This window comes from Podarcis cretensis (genome assembly GCF_951804945.1).
Source record: "Podarcis cretensis genome assembly, chromosome: 17".
NCBI classification, from domain to species: domain Eukaryota; kingdom Metazoa; phylum Chordata; class Lepidosauria; order Squamata; family Lacertidae; genus Podarcis; species Podarcis cretensis.
The window spans coordinates 37,868,944-37,890,742 of record NC_137187.1 but is presented as its reverse complement, the minus strand read 5'-3'; the positions used below and the strand labels follow the sequence as shown (position 1 = coordinate 37,890,742).

Sequence of the window (21,799 nt, the reverse complement as noted above, 5' to 3'; positions counted from 1 at the left end):
TGGCTACCTCAGCCCACCGACTCCATGTTGCTCCAAGCTTTTGCCTCCGGGAGGATGGAGTCTTACCTCAGCGGCCTGTTTTGGGTATGTGGCCATCGCGCATATACCTGGGTAAGCCCTCATATGTCAGGATCTTGCTTCGTAGGATACATTGTCCCCGGCATTAGAGTAGTCCCACACCTACCCCCTGGGAGGCAGAGAAATAAAAGAGAACAAAAGGGACTGTCGGACTTATCCGATGTCGCCGCCAACGGAGAGACTGTCGGTCGAGCACTCTTCCCTGCCTATGGGGCCGGCTCTAATCATGTGGACATCCTCCGGCTTACCGACATCCTTCTGAAATTCATGCAAGAGGCAACCCAAATCACCGACTCTCTGATGTCGGAGCTGTCAGAGGTGAGACAACTTAGTTTGCAGACCAGGATTGCGACGGACTTTCTCCTGTCCAGTCAAGGAGGGACCTGTGCCCTAATAGGCACTGAGTGTTGTACATATGTGACTGATCAGACTTTGAATATTACCGGACATTTGAACAATATCCACGAGCTGGCAGGGAAACTAGATGAGATACGACATGAGGGTCTATCCGACATAGACTTGTGGGGATGGTTGCCCAAGCTCGGATGGCTCCGACAGTTACTCAAGGTGATACTGCTTACTGCCCTTATTATTATCCTTTGTGCCTCAATGCTCTGCTGTACTATACACTGTGTCTCTCCTTGTTGCTCTCTCCTCCGCTGTCCTACTCAATCCACCCCTCTTCCTATCCGAGCTTATTCCCGCTCCCACAGTGCCTCTATATTCCCTGAATATGTACAAATGAGACACCTAGGGGAAGGAGAGTACGAAATCACGGGGGTATAGGGTGCGGAGAAAGGATTTGCAAGTTCTTACAGAACTTTAATGCAAATCTATCTCCGAATGGGGGACTGATACGGAAGGAGGGGGGGGGACCTTTCCTCACCCCTCCTCCGTGTGACTACGGGGCCCGAGGCGATGACCTCGGTGGCACCCAGCTCTGCCGCGACTCCTGAACCCCCACACTGTTGCACAAGCACCACACTATACCCCCCACTTTATAGATAATATCTTTTCCTTATATATCTTTCCTTCTATATACAGCCTCCGCTTGAGTCTTGTTTCCCCTATTTCTAATGAGTAGACCGTATCATACTGTTTCCCCATTGACCATAATGGCCGCGTTTTAGCCAATCAGGAACGTGCATTCCCCTGCAGGAGCTAGCTCAGGGAGCTCTTGCACGCCTCATTTAACCTCCTGACAAGGTGTTGACGGCCCCCCACTGCTACAACAATGGATCCGAAACTAGCGACCTCGTAAAACTGTCAAACTCCTGTTACATTGTATCCATTTGTTTCCGCTCTCAATTTACAATATACACTTGACCGGCAAGAAGCCGAAAACTTCGGAAAATCATATAAAATCAGCCAAAGCTTCGATCTTCTCCATTTTAATGTTATTCTACTCGATTCCCTCCGGACTCCATGATGCTACCCTCGACGCCATAATCCTCGAACCGACAGGTCACGTACTCAGGGAAACCTAATCCTGTCGGATGGTCCAGCCAAGCCCTTCCTCCGGACAATACCAGATAATGGGCGATGCATGGCTATGCCATTGTCTTGCCATCACCTGTACTCAGGAAACGTTTATGCATATCTCTACCACTCCAGGCAATCCCTGCTCTGCCTACCTTATTATACTGCTGATCTCTGCTCTGCCTACCTTATTATACTGCTGATCTCTGTTCTGCCTACCTTATTATACTGCTGATCTCTGCCCTGCCTACCTTATTGTACTGCTGATCTCTGTAGCCCCCACCTTGATTTGTGTAAACCACCACCCAATTTCTTGTACTGCTGATCCGTGTAACCCCACCTCTTTATGATGTATATGTGACGTTTTCTGCACTGTATTCTGGGACCTGGAGGGAACCTTTAAAAGTTTATGTCGCCCCACTCTCGGGGTTCAATGCCATTTGTTGAACCTGTTGCGCAATAAACTTGGGATCTCCGTTCATTGCTCCTGTCTCCGGCTGAACTCATTTTTCCGCTAGGACCCGCGGACATTGTCCGACGAGCCGGGTGGCAAGAAAAAACCAGCACCCGGAATTTTTCCGTAACACTTCCAACTTGACAGCTCAGGGAAGTTTGTTGTTGTTGTTGTTTAGTCGTTTAGTCGTGTCCGCCTCTTCGTGCCCCCCTGGACCAGAGCACGCCAGGCACTCCCGTCTTCCACCGCCTCCCGTAGTTTGGTTAAACACATTTTAGCAGCTTCAAGAACACTATCCAACCATCTCGTCCTCTGTCGCCCCCTTCTCCTTGTGCCCTCCATCTTTCCCAACATCAGGGTCTTCTCCAGCGAGTCTTCTCTTCTCATGAGGTGGCCAAAGTACTGGAGCCTCAGCTTCACAATCTGTCCTTCCAGTGAGCACTCAGGGCTGATTTCCTTCAGAATGGAGAGGTTTGATCTTCTTGCAGTCCATGGGACTCTCAAGAGTCTCCTCCAGCACCATAATTCAAAAGCATCAATTCTTCGGCAATCAGCCTTCTTTATGGTCCAGCTCTCACTTCCATACATCACTACTGGGAAAACCATAGCTTTAACTATACGGACCTTTGTTGGCAAGGTGATGTCTCTACTTCTCAAGATGCTGTCTAGGCCTGTCATTGCCCTTCTCCCAAGAAGCAGGCGTCTTTTAATTTCGTGGCTGCTGTCACCATCTGCAGTGATCATGGAGCCCAAGAAAGTAAAATCTCTCACTGCCTCCATTTCTTCCCCTTCTATTTGCCAGGAGGTGATGGGACCAGTAGCCATGATCTTCTTTTTTTGATGTTGAGCTTCAGACCATATTTTGCACTCTCCTCTTTCACCCTCAATAAAAGGTTCTTTAATTCCTCCTCACTTTCTGCCATCAAGGTTGTGTCATCTGCATATCTGAGGTTGTTGATATTTCTTCCGGCAATCTTAATTCCGGCTAGGGATTCATCCAGCCCAGCCTTTCGCATGATGAATTCTGCATATAAGTTAAATAAGCAGGGAGACAAAATGCTGCCTTGTCGTACTCCTTTCCCAATTTTGAACCAGTCAGTTGTTCCATATCCAGTTCTAACTGTAGCTTCTTGTCCCACATAGAGATTTCTCAGGAGACAGATGAGGTGATCAGGCACTCCCATTTCTTTAAGAACTTGCCATAGTTTGCCATGGTCGACACAGTCAAAGGCTTTTGCATAGTCAAAATTCGGATTCGTAGCTGTCAACTTTTCCCTTTTCTTGCGAGGAATCCTATTCGGAATAAGGGGATTTCCCTTTTAAAAAGGGAAACGTTGACAGCTATGGGTCGGAATCTTGTAACTTGAAGCCATTGGTTCGGGTCCTGCCCTCCAGAGCAGGAGAAAACAAAAAAAATAATAATTATGGTATATAAATCATGTGAAATAAAAGAATTGGGGGGCCCTCCAGCTGTTTTCCCTTCCACTTCCCCAGTCCTGTTACTTCTTTCAACTTCGCAGTCCCCTTCCCATCACATACAGACTGCATTTCCTTAAAAGCAAACAGGAAAATACACTACAAGAAGGTCATCTATTCATTTACAGTCATACGTCGGGTTCCAGACGCTTCAGGTTGTGTTTTTTCGGGTTACGGACACGCCGAAAGCCGGAAGTAATAATAATAATAATAATAATAATAATAATAATAATAATAATAATAATTTATTATTTATACCCCGCCCATCTGGCTGGGCCTCCCCAGCCACTCTGGGCGGCTTCCATAGAAAGCAAAAATACAATAAAATATCACACGTTAAAAACTTCCCTGAACAGGGCTGCCTTAAGATGTCTTTTGAATGTCAGGTAGTTGTTTATCGCTTTGACATCTGCTGGAAGGGCGTTCCACAGGGCGGGCGCCACTACCGAGAAGGCCCTCTGGGGTAAGTACTGTTCCAGTAAGTACCGGAACAGGTTACTTCCAGGTTTCAGCAAAGAGCTAAATCGCGCTTTGCTCATGCGCAGAAGCGCCGGATCACAACCCGCGTGTGTGCAGACGTGCCGCTGTGGGTTGCAAATGTGCATCACATTTGCAACCCGAGCGTCCACTGTATTTCACTGCATGTATACCCCACCTTTCCCCACACCCAGAGCTCAAGGGCGCATGCGTGGTTCTTCCCCTTCTCATTTAACCCTCACAACAACCCTGCGAGGTAATTAGTCTGAGAGGCAGGGACTGGTCCACAAGGTCACACCCAGTAAGCTTCATGGCTTGGTGGGGATTTGAAAGTTGGATCTAACAAGTCTTTTTTTATATTGATATAAGTAAAAAAAACCAACTGCTCCTTTTCCCTTATGGGGTACCCAAGAGCCCATATAGAGTCCTTTTGTAGGTTCTCTATCGGTAGGAGAAAATAACAGAGACCAACCAGAGATTATTGAGAAGCAAAGCAGCTAGTAAGCCTGATCTTTATTAACTGTTGCAACAGGGTGCTTCCCCACACCCAGGAGAGAGCAGGACCCCGAGCGATGCGCGCAAGTCGTTATATAGACATTTTAAATTGCCCGCCCTGGAGTCCAAGACCACGCCCAGAAACATCATACCTACATCACAGAAATCTGAGTGCTTTGTTTATCTCCTGTCTGGCAAGTTACCTGATTGCATTATCTGGGTTTTGGCCACTCTTTTGTTATTATAACTACTTAATTCCTGAATCTAGGTTACAGGTCACAGGCTCACACCCTGTTCATATCTTGAATGTGCCCTTAAGACAGGATTTGTGAGGACAGGATTTGTGAGGAAAGAGACAATGGGGAGGTTTCCCAATTTGACCTTGCAGAGAAATATTTGAGGTCAATTTGTTCAGGACCTTTTCTGTGGGGTTTCAGACATGTGGTTTATGTATACAGTTATGAACATTTATTTATTTTTATATATGACCTTAACATTCTTATAACAATATATAATATTTTAAATTAAATTTTCTGTTTTACAATTTCAAATAAACATTTTACAAACTTTGAAGTATCCAATGACTTCCCTTCTTCTCTTTCCATGGTTCATTTTACATATCCTATATCCCTGCATATTTTACTATCACCATTCAAATCAATTTTCCACTTTTACATCCATCAAGCATTATTTATTCTATTAATTTATCTCCATGGGGCCAGTGTTTTCAGTTCGACACAGTTATTTTCCATAAACTCAATAAATGTTTTCCAATCTTCTTCAGACATATGTTCTTCTTGCTCTCTTATTCTATATGTTAAATCTGCAAATTGTGCATATTCTGTCAACTTAAGTTGCCAATCCTCTTTAGTTGGGTCCTTGCTCACTTTCTATTTTGGGACTAACAAAAATGGGTACATAAATAACCTTTTCTGACACCTGGGAATGAAGCAATAGACCATGGGAAGGCAAACTAAGGCCGGGGGCCGGATGCAGCCCAATCACTTTCTAAATCCGGCCCACAGACGGTCCGGGAATCGGCATGTTTTTACATGAGTAGAATGTGTGCTTTTATTTAAAATGCATCTCTGGGTTATTTGTGGGGCATAGGAATTCGTTCATTCCCCCCCCCCCCAAAAAAAATATAGTCTGGCCCCCCACAAGGTCTTAGGGACAGTGGACTGGCCCCCTGCTGAAAAAGTTTGCTGACTCCTGCAATAGACCCTCAAACCAGGGAGTCACAGCGTCACCCAAAAACCCAACGTTTTCCGATTCACTCCAAACCAGTGCCAAAGTTTGGCAAAGGTTTGGCAGCGTTCTGCAGCGAAAACCCCGGGTTTTCCATCGTGCCAAAAACGGAGCAACGTTGGGTTTTTGGGTGACCCCGTGACCCTGTTTGACAGTCTATTGCTCCATTTGTGGGGTGCTGCAAAATGTGGGGTTTTTGCGGTAAAACTTTTGCCAAGGTTTGCCGCCAGTTTGGATTGGACAATGTTGGGTTTTTGGGTGTTAACTACGACCCCCGGTTTGATATATCAATTACTCCATTTGTGGGATGATGCAAAACACAGGGATTTTGCTGCAAAACAACGGCAAAACTTTGGCACCAGTTTTGAGGGGATCCCAGATTTTTGGGTTCATAGTTAACACCTAGTGAACTCAATGGGGTTTACTTCAGAGTAGGCTTGTATAGGATTGTACTGAAATGGATATACTGCGGCATAAGCTTTCATGGACTAGAATCCACTTAACCAGGTTTAGGCTGACATTTGCTGAAATTTACACAGTGACTTTACTGTGCTGTGATGAGACATCCGTTTCCCCCCCAATCAGTCCTCCCTGAACCTTCCTTGAACCCTGGGGTTTCTGCCGCCCAGTTCCCTTGTCCTGCTGCTCATTCCTAAGGGTTAGAACTTCCTACACAGGATGTTGCAACCGGAAAGGCGAGGGCAGGTACACAAAACAAGCACACAGGTAACAAGCGAATGGCGCAGGTCTTGTCAGGGTGTGGCCGGCAAGTGTGTGCTTGGGCGGGCAAGCAAACAGTCAAGTGACGCTAGTATCAGTTGTGCGTCACATCCCAAACTTACATCCCTGAGGGCGGGATTTACAGGAACTTGCCTTGCTAATTTCATAAATTCGTTTTTTTTCCTGGCATTGGAATGTTCTTCTTCTAGCAAAAAGAGTGGCACTTCAGGAGAAGGCAGCAGCTGTTATGCATGCAGAAGGTGCCAAGTTCATTCCCCAATAGCATCCCCAGGTAGGGCTGTGTGGACAATACACAGTCCATGTAGACAAAAATGAGCTAGATTGACCAATGGCCAATACTGTATAAAGGCAGCTTCCTATATCGCACTCATGTCAGCCCTGGGTCGAGTAGTGCAGGATTGTAATTTCTCTTAAACCCCAAAAGTATGAAGGGAAAGACAGGAGGAAATTGCTACCATACAAATGTTGGGAAGAGGTATGGGAATCTCTGAAATAATAATAGGTATCTGTTATCAATTTTACACTTAATATGTGAATCACTTATAATTCTTCTACTGGCAGCTGCTTCTTTGACCATTTCATTTGCTCAAGAAAATGTAAATGGTGTTATGTTGGGTATGAAATAAAAAAATAAGGTCTTATATATATATACCGTATTTTTCGCTCTATAACACGCACCCGACCATAACACGCACATAGTTTTTAGAGGAGGAAAATCCGTAGGCATGCCACCCGTAGGCATTCCGTCCATAACACGCACAGACATTTCCTCTTACTTTTTAGGAGGAAAAAAGTGAGTATATACTGTATATATAATAAATGTTCATAAATGTACCAACCAAGTGCATACATAGATGTGTGGACCACAAGTCTGGAGCAGCACAGGAGGACTGCCCTGAAACCATTTTGACTCCCAAACTGAAAAAAAAAAATGTTTTCTCTGCAAGGAGGGAGGGGGTGGGGGAGCCTCTCCATTGTCTTTTTGTTCACAAATCTTGTCTCAAGGGTATGTCTACGTATGAATAGGGTGAGCCTGTGACCTGGCTCAAGAACTAAGTATTTGTCAAAATACAAAAGACTGGCCAGGCTCCCCAGGGTATCCAATCAAGTGACCATTAACAGGTCTGCCAGACAGGAGATAAACAACACACTCAGATTTCTGTTGTAGACCTCCCTTTCTGTGATGTATGTATGATGTATGGATGGGTGGTCTTGGACTCCAGGGCAGGCAATTAAAAATGTCTATATAAGGGCGGACACACCTTTGTTCGGGGTCCTCCTCCTTTCCTGTGTGTGAAGGGGGAACTCTGTTGCAACAGTTCAATAAAGATCAGGCTTATGAGCTGCTTTGCTTCTCAGTATTCTCTGGTTGGCCTCTGTTATTTTCTCCGACCGATGGAGAACCTACAAAGGACTCTATAAAGGCTCTTGTGCCCCCCCCCCCATAAGGGAATAAGGGCAGATTTTTGTTTATTACAGGTACTACATAGCAGATGTGCACCATAAATTCGCCATATTCTGGAGACATCGCGTGACATCATGTCATGCCCATCGGTCAAATTTGGCCTGCAAGACCTTATAAAACTGTGGCCTGTATAGACCAAAAGCTTCCCCCATCATCCCCACTTCATGCCAGCTTTGAGTGTTTGGACCAAAAGGCTTCATTTTAATTAGGGTTGCCATATTTCAGGAAGTAAAATTCCGGACATAAAAGTTGTTGAGCTTTATTTACCTCCCCAAAAAGGCACTTCCTGCTTCTGCTGGTAAGATCCCAGACATTTTGCCAATTTTCCAAAATTCCCCCCAGGCGCTATTTTCGCCACTTTAATCCCAGACATGCCTGGGAAATTCCAGATATATGGCAACCCTACATTTTATTAATATATAGAAGTTTCAGGTGCTGTAATAGTGGAATACGGTTTTGTCTTATCAACCAACTTCTCAGTCTCCATTGTGAGGTCAATTATAGAACAAGACGACAAAGGAGTTTGGTCTCCAGAACAATTATGATACTTCAAAGTGACTAATGCAGTTATGGGGACAGTGCGCCGTTTGGGGGGTCATGGTACAACCCTGTTAGAATCAAGATGGGCACATCCAAGTATTTGTTTCACATTTGTGACATATGAGAAATGTAGGATAGACTTTAGGGAGAGAAATCTAATGTATGGTTTGACTTCCACATTACAGACGTTGCAAGCCTCCCATATGTAAATGCAGTCAGACAAAACAGCCCTTCACCTGAAATGAGGAGGATTCACTTTCACAAAATAATTTTTTATTAAATAGATTTCCATTCAGATTTCATTGAGCAAAATTTATCTGCAAACATTTCCATTTTAAAAATTAGCACACACACACGAGATAGGGCAGCAAAAACCTACCCCAGAATCCTTTTCTTCCGAAAGGCTGAAAAATTGCAATACACAAGTATTTACATGTACAATTACGTCTGATTGCTGGGCAGGCCCAGAATTCAAACATCCTTTGGGCAGCTGAGAGGACTTTGCACTCCGACATCTGAATTCTCTACCCAGTTGTGGCTCTAGACAAGAGGGAAACTCTTTAACACCCACGCGCACACACACACACCTGTAGAACCAGGTTAACTCTTTCTCAGCCAGTGACCAAGCCTGGCTGCCTGAGGTTCAGCGGTAGCAAATTAGCACCACCTCCCCATCGCAGAGGGGGAGGAGAGAAGAGAAGAGAAGGGGTTTTAAGTCTCTCAGCCGCTGCTGTTGCAAACTGTGGCCCGAGGGCTTGCTAGGCTCTGCAGTTCTTCAGGCTGAAGAAGAGGGTCAAGCTTTAGCCAGGAGTGCAACAGCACTTGCTCCAGCGTTGGCCGTTCAGAAGGTTCCAGAGATAAGCACCATCGGATTAGATCTTGGCAGTCTGGGAAAGTAGAAGAGCCAACATTACAAGGATATACAGGAGCCTTGGCTTGCAAAGGCATTCTGCCACCCTGCGCCAGTTAGGCATTTGTACACTATAATCTGAATTTGAGATTGCAGGGATTCAATCAAGGATTTACCAATTTGAGAAACTGAGAATGAAATTCCTTGTTTAAAAGGTACACGTGCGCACACACAACAAAGTCACTAGTCCTTAAGGCTGTGGATAGGTAGAAATGGGGTGTGAACTTTTAAAAGGTAAAGGGACCCCTGGCCATTAGGTGCAGTCGTGTTAGACTCTGGGGTTGCGGCGCTCATCTCGCTTTACTGGCCGAGGGAGCCAGCGTACAGCTTCCGGGTCATGTGGCCAGCATGACTAAGCCACTTCTGGCAAACCAGAGCAGCGCACGGAAACGCCGTTTACCTTCCCACCGGAGCGGTACCTATTTATCTACTTGCACTTTGACGTGCTTTTGAACTGCTAGGAGCAGGGACCGAGCAACGGGAGCTCACCCCGTCGCAGGGATTCGAACCACCGACCTTCTGATCGGCAAGGCCTAGGCTCTGTAGTTTAACCCACAGCGCCACCCATGTCCCTGTGAACTTTTAGGCACAAGCTAAAAATGAAGGAGAGATGGGGAATCTTGAACAGTTACAATTTTTTCTTCCTTCCTAGGTGGCTTACAAGAAAATCATATCAAGAGCCACCCAGGTCCTTCTCAAAGGGCAAATGGCCCTGTGGTCAAGAGGCCAGATCAACACGAGTAGGGGAAATGTAAGAACCATTTCAAATTCAACTCATTGTTGGGTTTATAACTAGAACTCCTCAGTTTGCAGACACACTCACCAGCAGAGACAGGGGTGCGGAACTCCACAGTTGCAGCCAGAATCTCCTCGTCCCGTTCGAAGGGGATATCGCCACACACCATGTCATAGAGCAGGATCCCCAATGACCAGACCGTGGCTGGCAGGGCATGGTACTGCTGGGATTCCACCCACTCTGGTGGGCTGTACACACGGGTACCTAGGATGGTGAGAGCAGCCAACAGGTTACCAATTGTTCCAAACCTAAGATACATTCATTTTTTACAACCCCCCCCCAAAAAAAACTCCTTTAAGTATTGCATTCAAAACAAATTAAAGCCCACTTCTATAGCAATTAAAGCAGGAAAAAATAGAAAGAGTGTGTTAAAAAATAAAATAAACCCAGCAATGCTGATAGAACAACAAGCGATCTAGTAACAAATAATCAGAACCAGATTCTGAAAGACAATCTTGGCAATAATTTTGCCTAGTGAGCTTTGGCTGAACAGGACAGCCTTTGTCGTTTCCTGAAACTCACCAGATTTAGCAAGACTGGCATTTCTAAGCCATAAAAACAGTGCCATGATTGAGAAGTCCCTGCTTTAGACAAAGTGGTCTCTAAGGTGGACCCTTACAGAAGGCCTACTGAGCAGATCTTCACGCAGGAGCTGGCTTTGTGGGTTTCTTAAACCTCCAATTACTGGGACTTAAAATAATTCATAACGAATAAATGAACATAGGCCACACTCAAAGCAAGCTCAGAAGTTAGAGACCCTGTGTTCTAGACCAGGATCCTAACCATCTCCAAGGGGATGAAAGTACCCTGGGAAGTCGAGCTGAGAAGTAAATTTTGATATAGGCTCTCAGCAGTTGCAGCTCCCAGCTTTCCACTGCCAGAGCCATTCGGTCTCACTTCCCTCCAAGGTGGAAAAATGCTCCAATGCCTTGACACTCACCATCAAACTCTGTGTAGGCAGACTCTCTCAGCAAAGCCCCAGAACCAAAGTCAATCAGCTTGAGGTTGCCGGTGCGCAAATCCACCAGGATGTTCTCGTCCTTGATGTCCCGATGCACCACCCCCTTTTCATGGCAGTGGCGAGCGGCTTCCACCACCTGGCGGAAGAACTGGCGGCAGAGTTTCTCAGGGAGGGGCCCCTGCTCAGTCACATAGTCAAAGAGATCCTGGCAGTTCTCAGGCCTCTCCAGGACGAGGAAAAAGCCTTCAGGGCCTTCATACCAGTCCAGGAGGCGAATCACGCCCCGGTGGCCAGATCCTGAGCACACAAGCTTCATCAGTGCCACTTCCAGAGGCACCACTGCCCCGTTAGGCTGCAAAAGGAAGACAAAGAATAAACTTAGAACAAGGAGTTCAGGGGTAACTAAGGAGTCAACAGAATGTTGCTTCAGTACGGAAGGTGAACGCTTTTCGAACAAACTCACCAGCTCTGCCCAGTGTGAAACTTTATTCCTGGCAACATGCTTGATTGCAACCTATGGGAGAAAACACAAGAGAGATAAGAGCCTAAATCACACCATTTTTAAACCCCCTCCACCCACAGAGACTGAAGCAGGTTCGGAGCCAGACTTTCCCTAGATCAGGAGTGCAGAATCTCTCTTTTGGCAACATTCCCTGCACCTGGCCAACTCTCTGGGTGGAATTCAACACTAAGGAGATTGTCTTAGCACAGGCATTTCTGCTGGCCCAACAGAATGATATTCCCTTTCCTCCTCTCCACTCCATGTTTTGGGAATACCCCATACACCAGGGGTCGGCAAGGTTTACCTCGCCTGGACCGTTTCACTCCAGTGGAGATCACTCTGTGGGCCTCAGCATGAGCACCCACGATTTCCGGCATCTGCGACTGCGCAGATGCGATTTCTGGCGCCGTGGAAGTGAGTGCCATGCTGCGCTGGTTTAGCCAGGCAAGTGGACGGCTCGGTTCGGGGGCCGGTTAAACGACCCCCCATGGGCCGCTTGTGGCCCATGGGCCTTAGGTTGCTGACCTCTGCCATGCGCTGTTGCAAGCTCACACTTGCTGCTGCATCATGTGCGAAGTGCCCCTCCAGCAGCCATTCCCATCACAAAGTCTCACCTGCAGTCCATCAGCAATCCTGTGTCCAGCGTAGACCATCCCAAAGCCGCCTTTGCCCAGCAAACTGCCTTGCTTATACAGAGCTTCAAAGGATTCTTTGTCTTTACCTAGAGAGAAAAGAGTAGACGACAAAGTTACTGGGGCTGGATTCACACTGGGACGTTGCTGTAGCTGTTTCACCATGACAGCACCATGCTAGGCTTCTGTTCATTCTTGTTCCAACTGGTGTTCCAGATCCAGCAACAGTTCTGATGACTCCTACAGTGGCACTGCGAGGGCAAGACTCTAAGCAGAAGGACCCTCAAATGAAACAGGGTCTGCTTACCACTCCACCGTCTTGGAGGGAGGAAAGTAATGCCCACATGAGCATCTAGAGAAGGACTCTCTCCTGTCAATCCACTGAGGCCAGGGGCTAAAACGACCGCACTGCATCACTGCCTCCAAGAAGAATTTGAGTTCAAGAACAGTGCAAATGGCTCCCAAATTCAGAGCGACTCCTCCAAACTTCCCAAGCAGAGGAGAAAGATGCACCCCCACCAGCGATGGGGCACCTGTGGCCCTGCAGGTGTTGCTGGACTCCAACTCCCATCATCCTCAGCTATTGGCTATACTGGTTGGGGTTGATGAGAGCTGTAGTCCAGCAACACCTGCAGGGCCACAGGTGCCACCGTCTTGCAAGACGTGAAGCTTTCCTAATTTCTGCATCTCCGGGCCCGAGAAAGGCTTGCCTGTATCTCCTGCCCGCTATACAGCTGCTATGAAGAAAACATAAGAGAAGATTGCTGTATCTGGTCAGTGGTCCATCAAGTCCAATGCCTCTGGGAAACCTAAACACTCTCTCCACTTGCAGTTTCCAGAAATTAAAGAAGAGCTCTGCCATTTATTTAGCTGCATGAAAGGATTTTGGCATCCCCAACATCAGATTGTTTGGTCCTAAAGGCACTGGAGTGAAGGGGTTAGGGAGGAAGCAAAGAAGATGGGCAGGCGGTAGCCAAATTTTCTGAGGCTTTAGATCAGGCATCCCCAACCTGCGGCCCTCCAGATGTTTTGGCCTACAACTCCCATGATCCCTAGCTAACAGGACCAGTGGTCAGGGATGATGGGAATTGTAGTCCAAAACATCTGGACGGCCAAAGGTTGGGGATGCCTGCTTTAGATCCTCACTTCTCATGCTTTAAACACAGGACAACTCAGTAAATGACAAAGCCGCCCAGAACCTTGCATGTGACTCACAGGAAGTACAGCTGCTCTCCTGCCCATCAGAGACCGGCTTCCCCAGCCTGGCAGCTGGTGAAACTGGACTTCCTGGTTGACTGCCTCTCAGCCCAGCTTTAATACAAACAATAAGTGGGAGGAAAGAGAGAGCAAGAGCTGCAGACTAAGATCCTTGGGTGTGTTGTGGCGAACTCCTTTTTTATGAATGGAGGTTCCTTGCCTTGAGCAGCTGAAGTCAACTAGCAAAGTTTTCTCCAGGAAGGAGATGCATGCAGCAATGGAGGAAGGCTGTCCCTGACACATTTTGCTTGCTGCAAAACTATGATAGGAACAGATTGCCAGAAGAGCCTGATGGATGAGGCCAATGGCAAATTAACTCCAGCATCTTGCTCTCAAGGTGGCCAGCCAGCCAGATGTTTGCCAGAAGCAGGCAAGCAGGAGGAGCTGAGCCCAACACCGCTCCGCCTGCATTTTGCAGCGCTTGGAATTCAAGAGGAGATGGGAGGACGCTTCCCATTACAAAGGGCTTAAAAGGCACAAGGGTCCCTTCAGGAAGCAAAGAATTAGCAACTCAAACTAGGTCACATTCAGCTGCGCTTCTTTCGCTTGAGGCAAAAGCCCATCCCACAGATAGCATGAGAAAGGAGTTCGTTTGTTAGGCAGATGGGGCAAGGTGAGAATCCAGGATGTTTGCCTGATGATTCACCAATGGGAGGTAAAGGTTAGGAGGTTGTTTCTGGGAAATCCTCTGTTTTTGAATGAGTTATCAGGGGAGAGATATCCCTCCAGGGGATGGAAGGGAGGGGGGGAGGCGTGTCTGAACCAGGGGAAAAGAGCAGAAGGCAATTTGGAAAAAGAGAGTTTCCATCTAGCTGGAGGTAATGCAACCTCTTTGCTGAACTCACGCTCCGCTTGCATGTGTTTGTAAATAAAGCAAGCATGACAAAGATGCCGCACATCTCATCTAACAGGAATCCAAACCAGCCACGGCTGCATACCGCGGAGTTTCTCACTGGAGTGGGAGAGCAGGGATGCTTAACGAGTTTGCGAACTGACTCGCCCTTTCTCGCGCGCACTTTCTTCGGTGGGGGGCAGCAGAGAGTCGCCCTCGCCGCTTCCAGGCATTTCGCCACCCAGGCTGCTTCCCCGACTTTCCCTCTGCGTCGCCTGCCCGCTTTCCTTGTGTTGTGTGCACCAAGGTAACCAGATGCCACGGGAATAGGGGACCCCGCTGCCTAAAACCATTGTGCAAAAGAAGGATCGCGCAAAAGGTGGCTTTTTCCAAGGAGTAATGGAGGCAGAAAAGGGGCGCATCTGTGGAACATCCACTTCATTTATTCCCTCCCAGAACTCCCATTTATTGTAGAGATCATTAGGTTATAAATTGGAAGGGACCTCGCGGGGTCATCTAGTCCAACACCTGCAAGTGCAGGAATATTTTGCCCAACACGGGGCTCGAACTCACAACCGAGCTATTCCGGGTTTTAAGGCATTGCACACCCCTGTTTCTCCAGGGCCCAAACCCTAGAGTTGCCTTAGGCGCACCCCTAACCCCAAGGTGCGGTGGACAGCAACTGGGGGAAAGGGCTTTCAAGGAGGCGCCCACCTTTCCAAGGAACCGGCAGCCCTGTCGGAAAAGGGCGTCGAGAGGAATGAAGGAAGGAGGGGCGACTGGCGAGGAAGTGAGAGGGAGATGGACGAAGAACCAGGGCGATCTGCAGCAGAGAAGGAAAGCAGGTCTCCGCTACTACCGAAGCTTTCTGCAAAGGAACCCAACAGGGCAGAGGAACAGAAGAGGAAAAATGCACAGAGATGCGTCCTATCCTGCAGCCACGAGCGAGAAGGTGCATCTTGCAGAGTTTCCCCTTTTCCCCCGCCTTACACCCACTGCGGGCGACCCAGTTTAGGATGGGAATGGAGAGGTCAGGGAGATTATTATTAATTACCACCAACCATTGCACCGGCTCTGCTCCTGCGCCTTTGGAAGCGTCCCAGCACCCAAAACTTTAGCAGGGGGAGGGTGCAAGAAAGGAAAGTTGGATAGGATCCCGTGCGTTGAAAAAGCGCAGGAACTCTTCACGCATTAAGTTTTGGGGGGCACACGGACAGGGAGATGAGAGACAATGTGGTGTAGTGGTTAGAGTGCTGCACTAGGCCCTGAGAGGCCGGGGTTCAAACCCCCAGACACCAAACTCGCTGGGTGACCTTGGGTCACTGCCTCAGCGTAACGTACGTACGGTACTTCGCAGAGTTGTTGCGGGGATAGCAAGCGGGAACGCCAACTTGGCCCCGCGACCGTGGCGCCGAAATCTGTGGGTGCCCAGCTCCTTCATGGGGAATTTTGGGGGTGCTCGGGCACCCAGGGAGTTGACACTTATGGTAGCAAGTGAGGGGAGGAGAAGTTATGTACCCCGCTTTGAGCAGCTTGCAGGAAAGGCGGGATATAAATGTAATGAATGAATAAACACACACACATATACAACTATGCGAGGCACACGCTTGCCGCGTTCAGATACATTTACATTTCAACAGCCCAGGACTGAAATAAAAGTTACTCTACTTTATTTATGGCAACTGTTTTGCAGAGGTACTGGGTACTCCATTTACAATAGGTTTGGCAACGTTATATATGTGTGTGTGTACACACACGCACAGCATGTGTGGGGAAACCCAGCCAGTTGGGCGGGGTATAAATAATAAATTATTATTATAGTATGTATCTGAACGCGACAAGCCGGTGCCTCGTGTGGGCGCCCTAGGGGAGCCGGGTCTGGGGGGCAAGCAGCTAGTCCTCAGTGAGCAAATCCGCGCCTCCAGACCCGACCCCACTCGAAGAGGCGCGCGAGCTTTGGAGGAAACCTTCACCAGCGGGGGAGACGGGCGCGCACGCCTTACCTGCGGAACTCCAAGCGACTTCGCTCCGCTCCGGGACCATCGTCCCCAGCAGGGCTGCCTCGTCCGCGATCTCGAGCCCGGACCGATGCCCGCAGAAGCGCAGGCGGCTCAAGCGCGGCTCAAGCGGGCGCCCCGGCGCTGCATAGCTGCTCCAAGTGCTTCGCCAGTTACGCTCCTAAGCCGACCAGCCGAGAACTCCTTTCTGCGCTTTTACGCATCCGGCCTTTCAGGAGGCTCGGCTTATTTGCATCTCTCGCCGCGGCGGCCAATGAAAGGTCTCCCTTTGGCCCTCTATGCAAATGAGCCTACGCAACTGGAGGGGCGGGAAGCGGAGGGCGGGGCCGGGCGGGGCTTTTCCTTTCCACGCGCGACCGGGAAAGATCAACTTGAGCCGCTTGGACGTGGCGAGGATCCAAGGAGGCGCGTGTGCCCGGCAGCCTTGACCCTCCTCTTGGCCTTGAAGTGGATTGGCTCCCACCCAAAGCACCTGTGCGCGCACGGAATGGGAGCCCGGGAGGGCTTCAGGCTTTTTCAGTTATTGCATAAAATTTATATCCTGCTTGATTGCTTAAAAAAAAACCCCAAAACCCCTCAAAGCAGTTTACATTGTGCTGCCTTGGGGGAAAATCTGCTTTGCTTTCTTCTAGGAACCCCAAGATTTCCACCCAGAGCAGATGCCGAAGGCACACAGCTGGGATTAAAAAGCAAGGTGCCTCTGAGCATATGCTGAGTCTAGGAATTGGGTTTCCTTTCCTTTCTCGGACCAAAAGGGCCACAACAGATTGGCTCAGTTTGGGGCAGGGGAGTTATTTTGTTCTTCCTAATGTTAAACAACTGGGAGTCAGAAATCCTTCCTGATCCACTGTTGGTCACCCAGAGGTCCTCAAGTAGATCCGTCTCCTTTCTTTCATTTCCTGCTCTGCAGATATAACACTTTGTGTCCTTTGTTAGAGTGTGGTGCTGACAACACCAAAGTTGCAAGTTCGATCCCTATAAGGGAGAGCTGCATATTCCTGCACTGCAGAGGGTTGGACTAGATGACCCTCAAGGTCCCTTCCAACTGTGATTCTATGTGAAATGCACTAAACATTTACTTGGAAGTAAGGTAAAGGTAAAGGACCCCCTGGACAGTTAAGTCCAGTCAAAGGCGACACTCATCTTGCTTTCAGGCCGAGGGAGCCGGCGTTTGTCCACAGACAGCTTTCTGGGTCATGTGGCCAGCATGACTAAACTGCTTCTGGAGCAACGGAACACCATGACAGAAACCAGAACACACAGAAACGCCATTTACCTTCCCACCGCAGCAGTACCTATTTATCTACTTACACTGGTGTGCTTTCGAGCTGCTAGGTTGGCAGGAGCTGGGACAGAGAAACAGGAGCTCGCCCCGTAGTGAGGATTTGAACCACTGACCTTCTGATCAGCAAGCCCAAGAGGCCTGGCGGTTCAGACCACAGTGCCACCTGCTCCTACTTGGAAGTAAACCCCACTGGGACTTAATTCAAAATAAATATACCTAAGAGTTGACTGCAGATTTAAATACATTGAACCCCACATTGAACATGGCGGGGTTTGCTTCTAAGTAAACTTGCGTAGAATCATGCTGCACTGATGATTTGGGAACAATTTCCGCATAGCTGACTTGTCAGTTAGACCTTGTTGATCACAAGGTCTGAGGTCATAGAATCATAGAATCATAGAGTTGGAAGAGACCACAAGGGCCATTGAGTCCAACCCCCTGCCAAGCAGGAAACACCATCAGAGCACTCCTGACATATGGTTGTCAAGCCTCTGCTTAAAGACCTCCAAAGAAGGAGACTCCTTGGCAGCAAATTCCACTGTCGAACAGCTCTTACTGTCAGGAAGTTCTTCCTAATGTTTAGGTGGAATCTTCTTCTTGTAGTTTGGATCCATTGCTCCGTGTCCACTTCTCTGGAGCAGCAGAAAACAACCTTTCTCCCTCCTCTATGTGACATCCTTTTATATATTTGAACATGGCTATCGTATCCCCCCTTAACCTCCTCTTCTCCAGGCTAAACATGCCCAGCTACCTTAGCCGTTCCTCACAAGGCATCGTTTCCAGGCCTTTGACCATTTTGGTTGCCCTCCTCTGGACACGTTCCAGTTTGTCAGTGTCCTTCTTGAACTGTGGTGCCCAGAACTGGACACAGTACTCCAGGTGAGGTCTGACCAGAGCAGAATCTAGATGCTATACTCCTATTGATGCAGTCCAGAATTGCATTGGCTTTTTTAGCTGCCGCGTCACACTGTTGGCTCATGTCAAGTTTGTGGTCAACCAAGACTCCTAGATCCTTTTCACATGTACTGCTCTCAAGCCAGGTGTCCCCCATCTTGTATTTGTGCCTCTCATTTTTTTTGCCCAAGTGCAATACAGTGGTGCCTCACAAGACGAAATTAATTTGTTCTGCAAGTTGCTTCGTCTTGCAGAGCGCGGATTCCCCGGGTATTAACGGTTTTACGAAAAAGGAAGCAAGCCCATAGGGAAATTCGTCTTGTGAAGCACCTCGAAAAACGGAAAACCCTTTCGTCTAGCGAGTTTTTCGTCTTGCGAGGCATTCGTCTTGCGGGGCACCACTGTACTTTACATTTCTCCCTGTTAAAATTCATCTTGTTTGTTTTGGCCCAGTTCTCTAATCTGTCAAGGTCGTTTTGAAGTGTGATCCTGTCCTCTGGGGTGTTAGCCACCCCTCCCAGTTTGGTGTCATCTGCAAATTTGATCAGGATGCCCTTGAGTCCATCATCCAAGTCGTTGATAAAGATGTTGAATAAGACCGGGCCCAAGACAGAACCCTGTGGCACCCCACTAGTCACTCTTCTCCAGGTTGAAGAGGAACCATTGATGAGCACCCTTTGGGTTCGGTCAGTCAGCCAGTTATGGCTGCAAAGGACTATATATAACCAAGTTAGAGTAGATCTACTGAAATTAATGAATCTATAAAGGTAAAGGGACCCCTGACCGTTAGGTCCAGTCGTGGCCGACTCTGGGGTTGCGGCGCTTATCTTGCTTTACTGGCTGAGGGAGCCGGCGTACAGCTTCCGAGTCATGTGGCCAGCATGACTAAGCCGCTTCTGGCGAACCAGAGCAGCGCACGGAAACGCCGTTTACCTTCCCGCTGGAGTGGTACCTATTTATCTACTTGCACTTTGATGTGCTTTTGAACTGCTAGGTTGGCAGGAGCTGGGACTGAGCAATGGGAGCTCACCCCGTCACAGGGATTCAAACCGCCAGCCTTCTGACCGGCAAGTCCTAGGCTTTGTGGTTTAACCCACAGCGCCACCCGCGACCCACCCCTGAATTAGAATACATAAATACTCCACGCTGCCCCCATCTCTTTTGTCATTTTAAAACTGTGCATTTTGCACTACAGCTTGATGCACGTTTACCTGGGATTGACTTCCATGGACATCAGCGGAACTTCTTCGCTATGGGAGAGGACTGTTGTCCTCATATGCTGCTTGTGGGCTTCTTGGGGCATTTGTTTGGGCACACTGGGAAAGAGGATTAGATAGGATTTTGGTCTGTTCCCACTGAGCTCTTAAAGAGCAAAGGCAGATTGCCGGTGTTTTGCACCACATCAAATACAACAGAAGACAAAATCCATCACAGTCCAGTAGGAGATGAGAATTTTGTCTGCAAAAGTTTGGTGTCTGCTGATTTCTTAAGAAAGGTGTGCTGGGAAACTGGACAACAGTTTATCTGTTAAAACTCCAACATTTAATAGTGTGTTTAATCTCAAGTTAGAGCTGATTGTTGTTGTTGATTATTATTATTATTATTATTGAAGACTTTCAGCTTGACACATCCAAAAATATGTAATACTCGGATAAAGAGAACAGGATGGGACAGAAGCAGCAGAGTCATGTTTGGTGTTTAGAGGACAAATGAATAACCAAGTTCACAGCTGCCTGGGGTTGTCAAGATGATTCAGGAGCAAAAGGGCTTTTGATGCTTTTGGTTAAAAACATAACAAAACCAAAATGGTTCTAGTAAAGGAGAATCTGTTGCCTGTCTGATGTTGTTGGGCTACAAGTCCCATCATCACTGGTTCCAGGTTAAGCTAGCCTGGATGGATGGGGTTTGAATTTGAAGGTTCCCGCTAGCTGTCCTACAGTAGACCAGATTTAACAGTTCAAAACATGCAATGCAAGCCTACACGTTTACCCAAACCAGTCTCACTGTGTTCAATGGGGCTTTCTAAAGGGTATGTAAGTGTGTAAAAGTGCAATCCCAACACTATCTACTCAGAAGTAAGTCCCACTGAATTCACTGGGCTGTACTACCAGGTAAACTGAGTAAGGATTACAGCCTTAATATCTAAAGAAAAGGGTGTGGGAGGGCTGTATCTAATGCTAGTCGTACTCACTGAAATCCAAGCAAACAATAAGGGATGCCAGAAGAGAATTTGAGGAGCTCATCTCCCTCTTCTGATCATTCAATCAGTGCAAACATTTCTGAAGTATTTGTATTCTCCCAATGTCCCCATTGACCAAGGACACTGCCTGTCTTTCTGTCAGTTTTCTGCTTGTTTGGACTTTTGAAGGAAATTTGAGGAGCGTCTTTTAATAATGTTGTTCATATTCCTACTTCTGCTACAGATACAATTCTTTAAGGTTTCAGGGTTATAAAAAAGGTAAAGGGACCCCTGACCATTAGGTCCAGTCGTGACCAACTCTGGGGTTGCGGCGCTCATCTCGCTTTATTGGCCGAGGGAGCCGGCGTACAGCTTCCGGGTCATGTGGCCAGCATGACTAAGCCGCTTCTGGCGAACCAGAGCAGCGCACGGAAATGCCGTTTACCTTCCCGCCGGAGCGGTACCTATTTATCTACTTGCACTTGGACGTGCTTTCGAACTGCTAGGTTGGCAGGGTTGTACCCAATGCTAATTCCACTTAGAGTAGACCCACTGAGATCAATGAACCCAAGTCATGTTCATTAAAAACATAAGAAGAGGCCTATAGGATCAGACCAGAAGCCCACCTAGTTCAACATCCTGTTTTCAGTTTTCACTATACACTGTGTGAAGGACTTTGTTTTCTCTGTCCTGAATCTTCCAACATTTAGCTTCAATTGATGTCCACAAGTTCTAGGGCAATGAGGGAGAAAAACTTTATCCACTTTCTGTATGCTATAAATAATTTTACACACTTCTAGCATGTCCCCTCCTACTCACCTTTTCTTTAAACTAACAAGTCCCAAATGCTGCAACATTTCCTCATAGAAATGTCACACAAACCCCTTTTTGTTGCCATTTTCTGGACCTTTTCCAACTCCACAATATCCTGTTTGATGTGAGGCAACCAGAACTGTACACATAGTTCTAAATGAAGAGTTGTATAACAGCCCTGTGAAATCAGCAGCTTTATTTTCAATTCACTTCCTAATTCTTCCTGGCATGAATTTGTCTTTTTCAGAGCTGCTGCACACTGGGGTG

The 21,799-nt window shown here is 47.7% G+C and overlaps 1 protein-coding gene and 1 long non-coding RNA gene across 2 annotated transcripts in view; one reads left to right on the top strand and one right to left on the bottom strand.

Moving 5' to 3' along the window:
- The window catches only part of LOC307206799, a 335,840-nt gene that overhangs the window by 10,034 nt on the left and 304,007 nt on the right, over positions 1–21,799 (top strand). The gene's annotated exons all lie outside the window — the stretch shown is intronic.
- On the bottom strand, positions 8,705–16,545 carry PIM2 (Pim-2 proto-oncogene, serine/threonine kinase). The gene is made up of 6 exons (XM_079960132.1): positions 16,347–16,545; positions 12,237–12,343; positions 11,584–11,634; positions 11,100–11,472; positions 10,187–10,363; positions 8,705–9,340 (listed from the first exon to the last, which is right to left on the bottom strand). Exons 1-6 carry the CDS (start codon positions 16,384–16,386, stop codon positions 9,174–9,176), a joined length of 915 nt encoding a protein of 304 aa, XP_079816258.1. The 5' UTR covers positions 16,387–16,545; the 3' UTR covers positions 8,705–9,173.

Excerpts from the sequence above, each read along its gene's own strand:
- PIM2 (XM_079960132.1), bottom strand. The coding sequence starts at position 16,386 with ATGGTCCCGGAGCGGAGCGAAGTCGCTTGGAGTTCCGCAG. Across the intron at positions 11,473-11,583 it reads TTTCACACTGGGCAGAGCTG|CCTAACGGGGCAGTGGTGCC; the intron begins GTGAGTTTGTTC and ends TTCCTTTTGCAG. Across the intron at positions 9,341-10,186 it reads CCGCACCCCTGTCTCTGCTG|ACTGCCAAGATCTAATCCGA; the intron begins GTGAGTGTGTCT and ends CTACTTTCCCAG.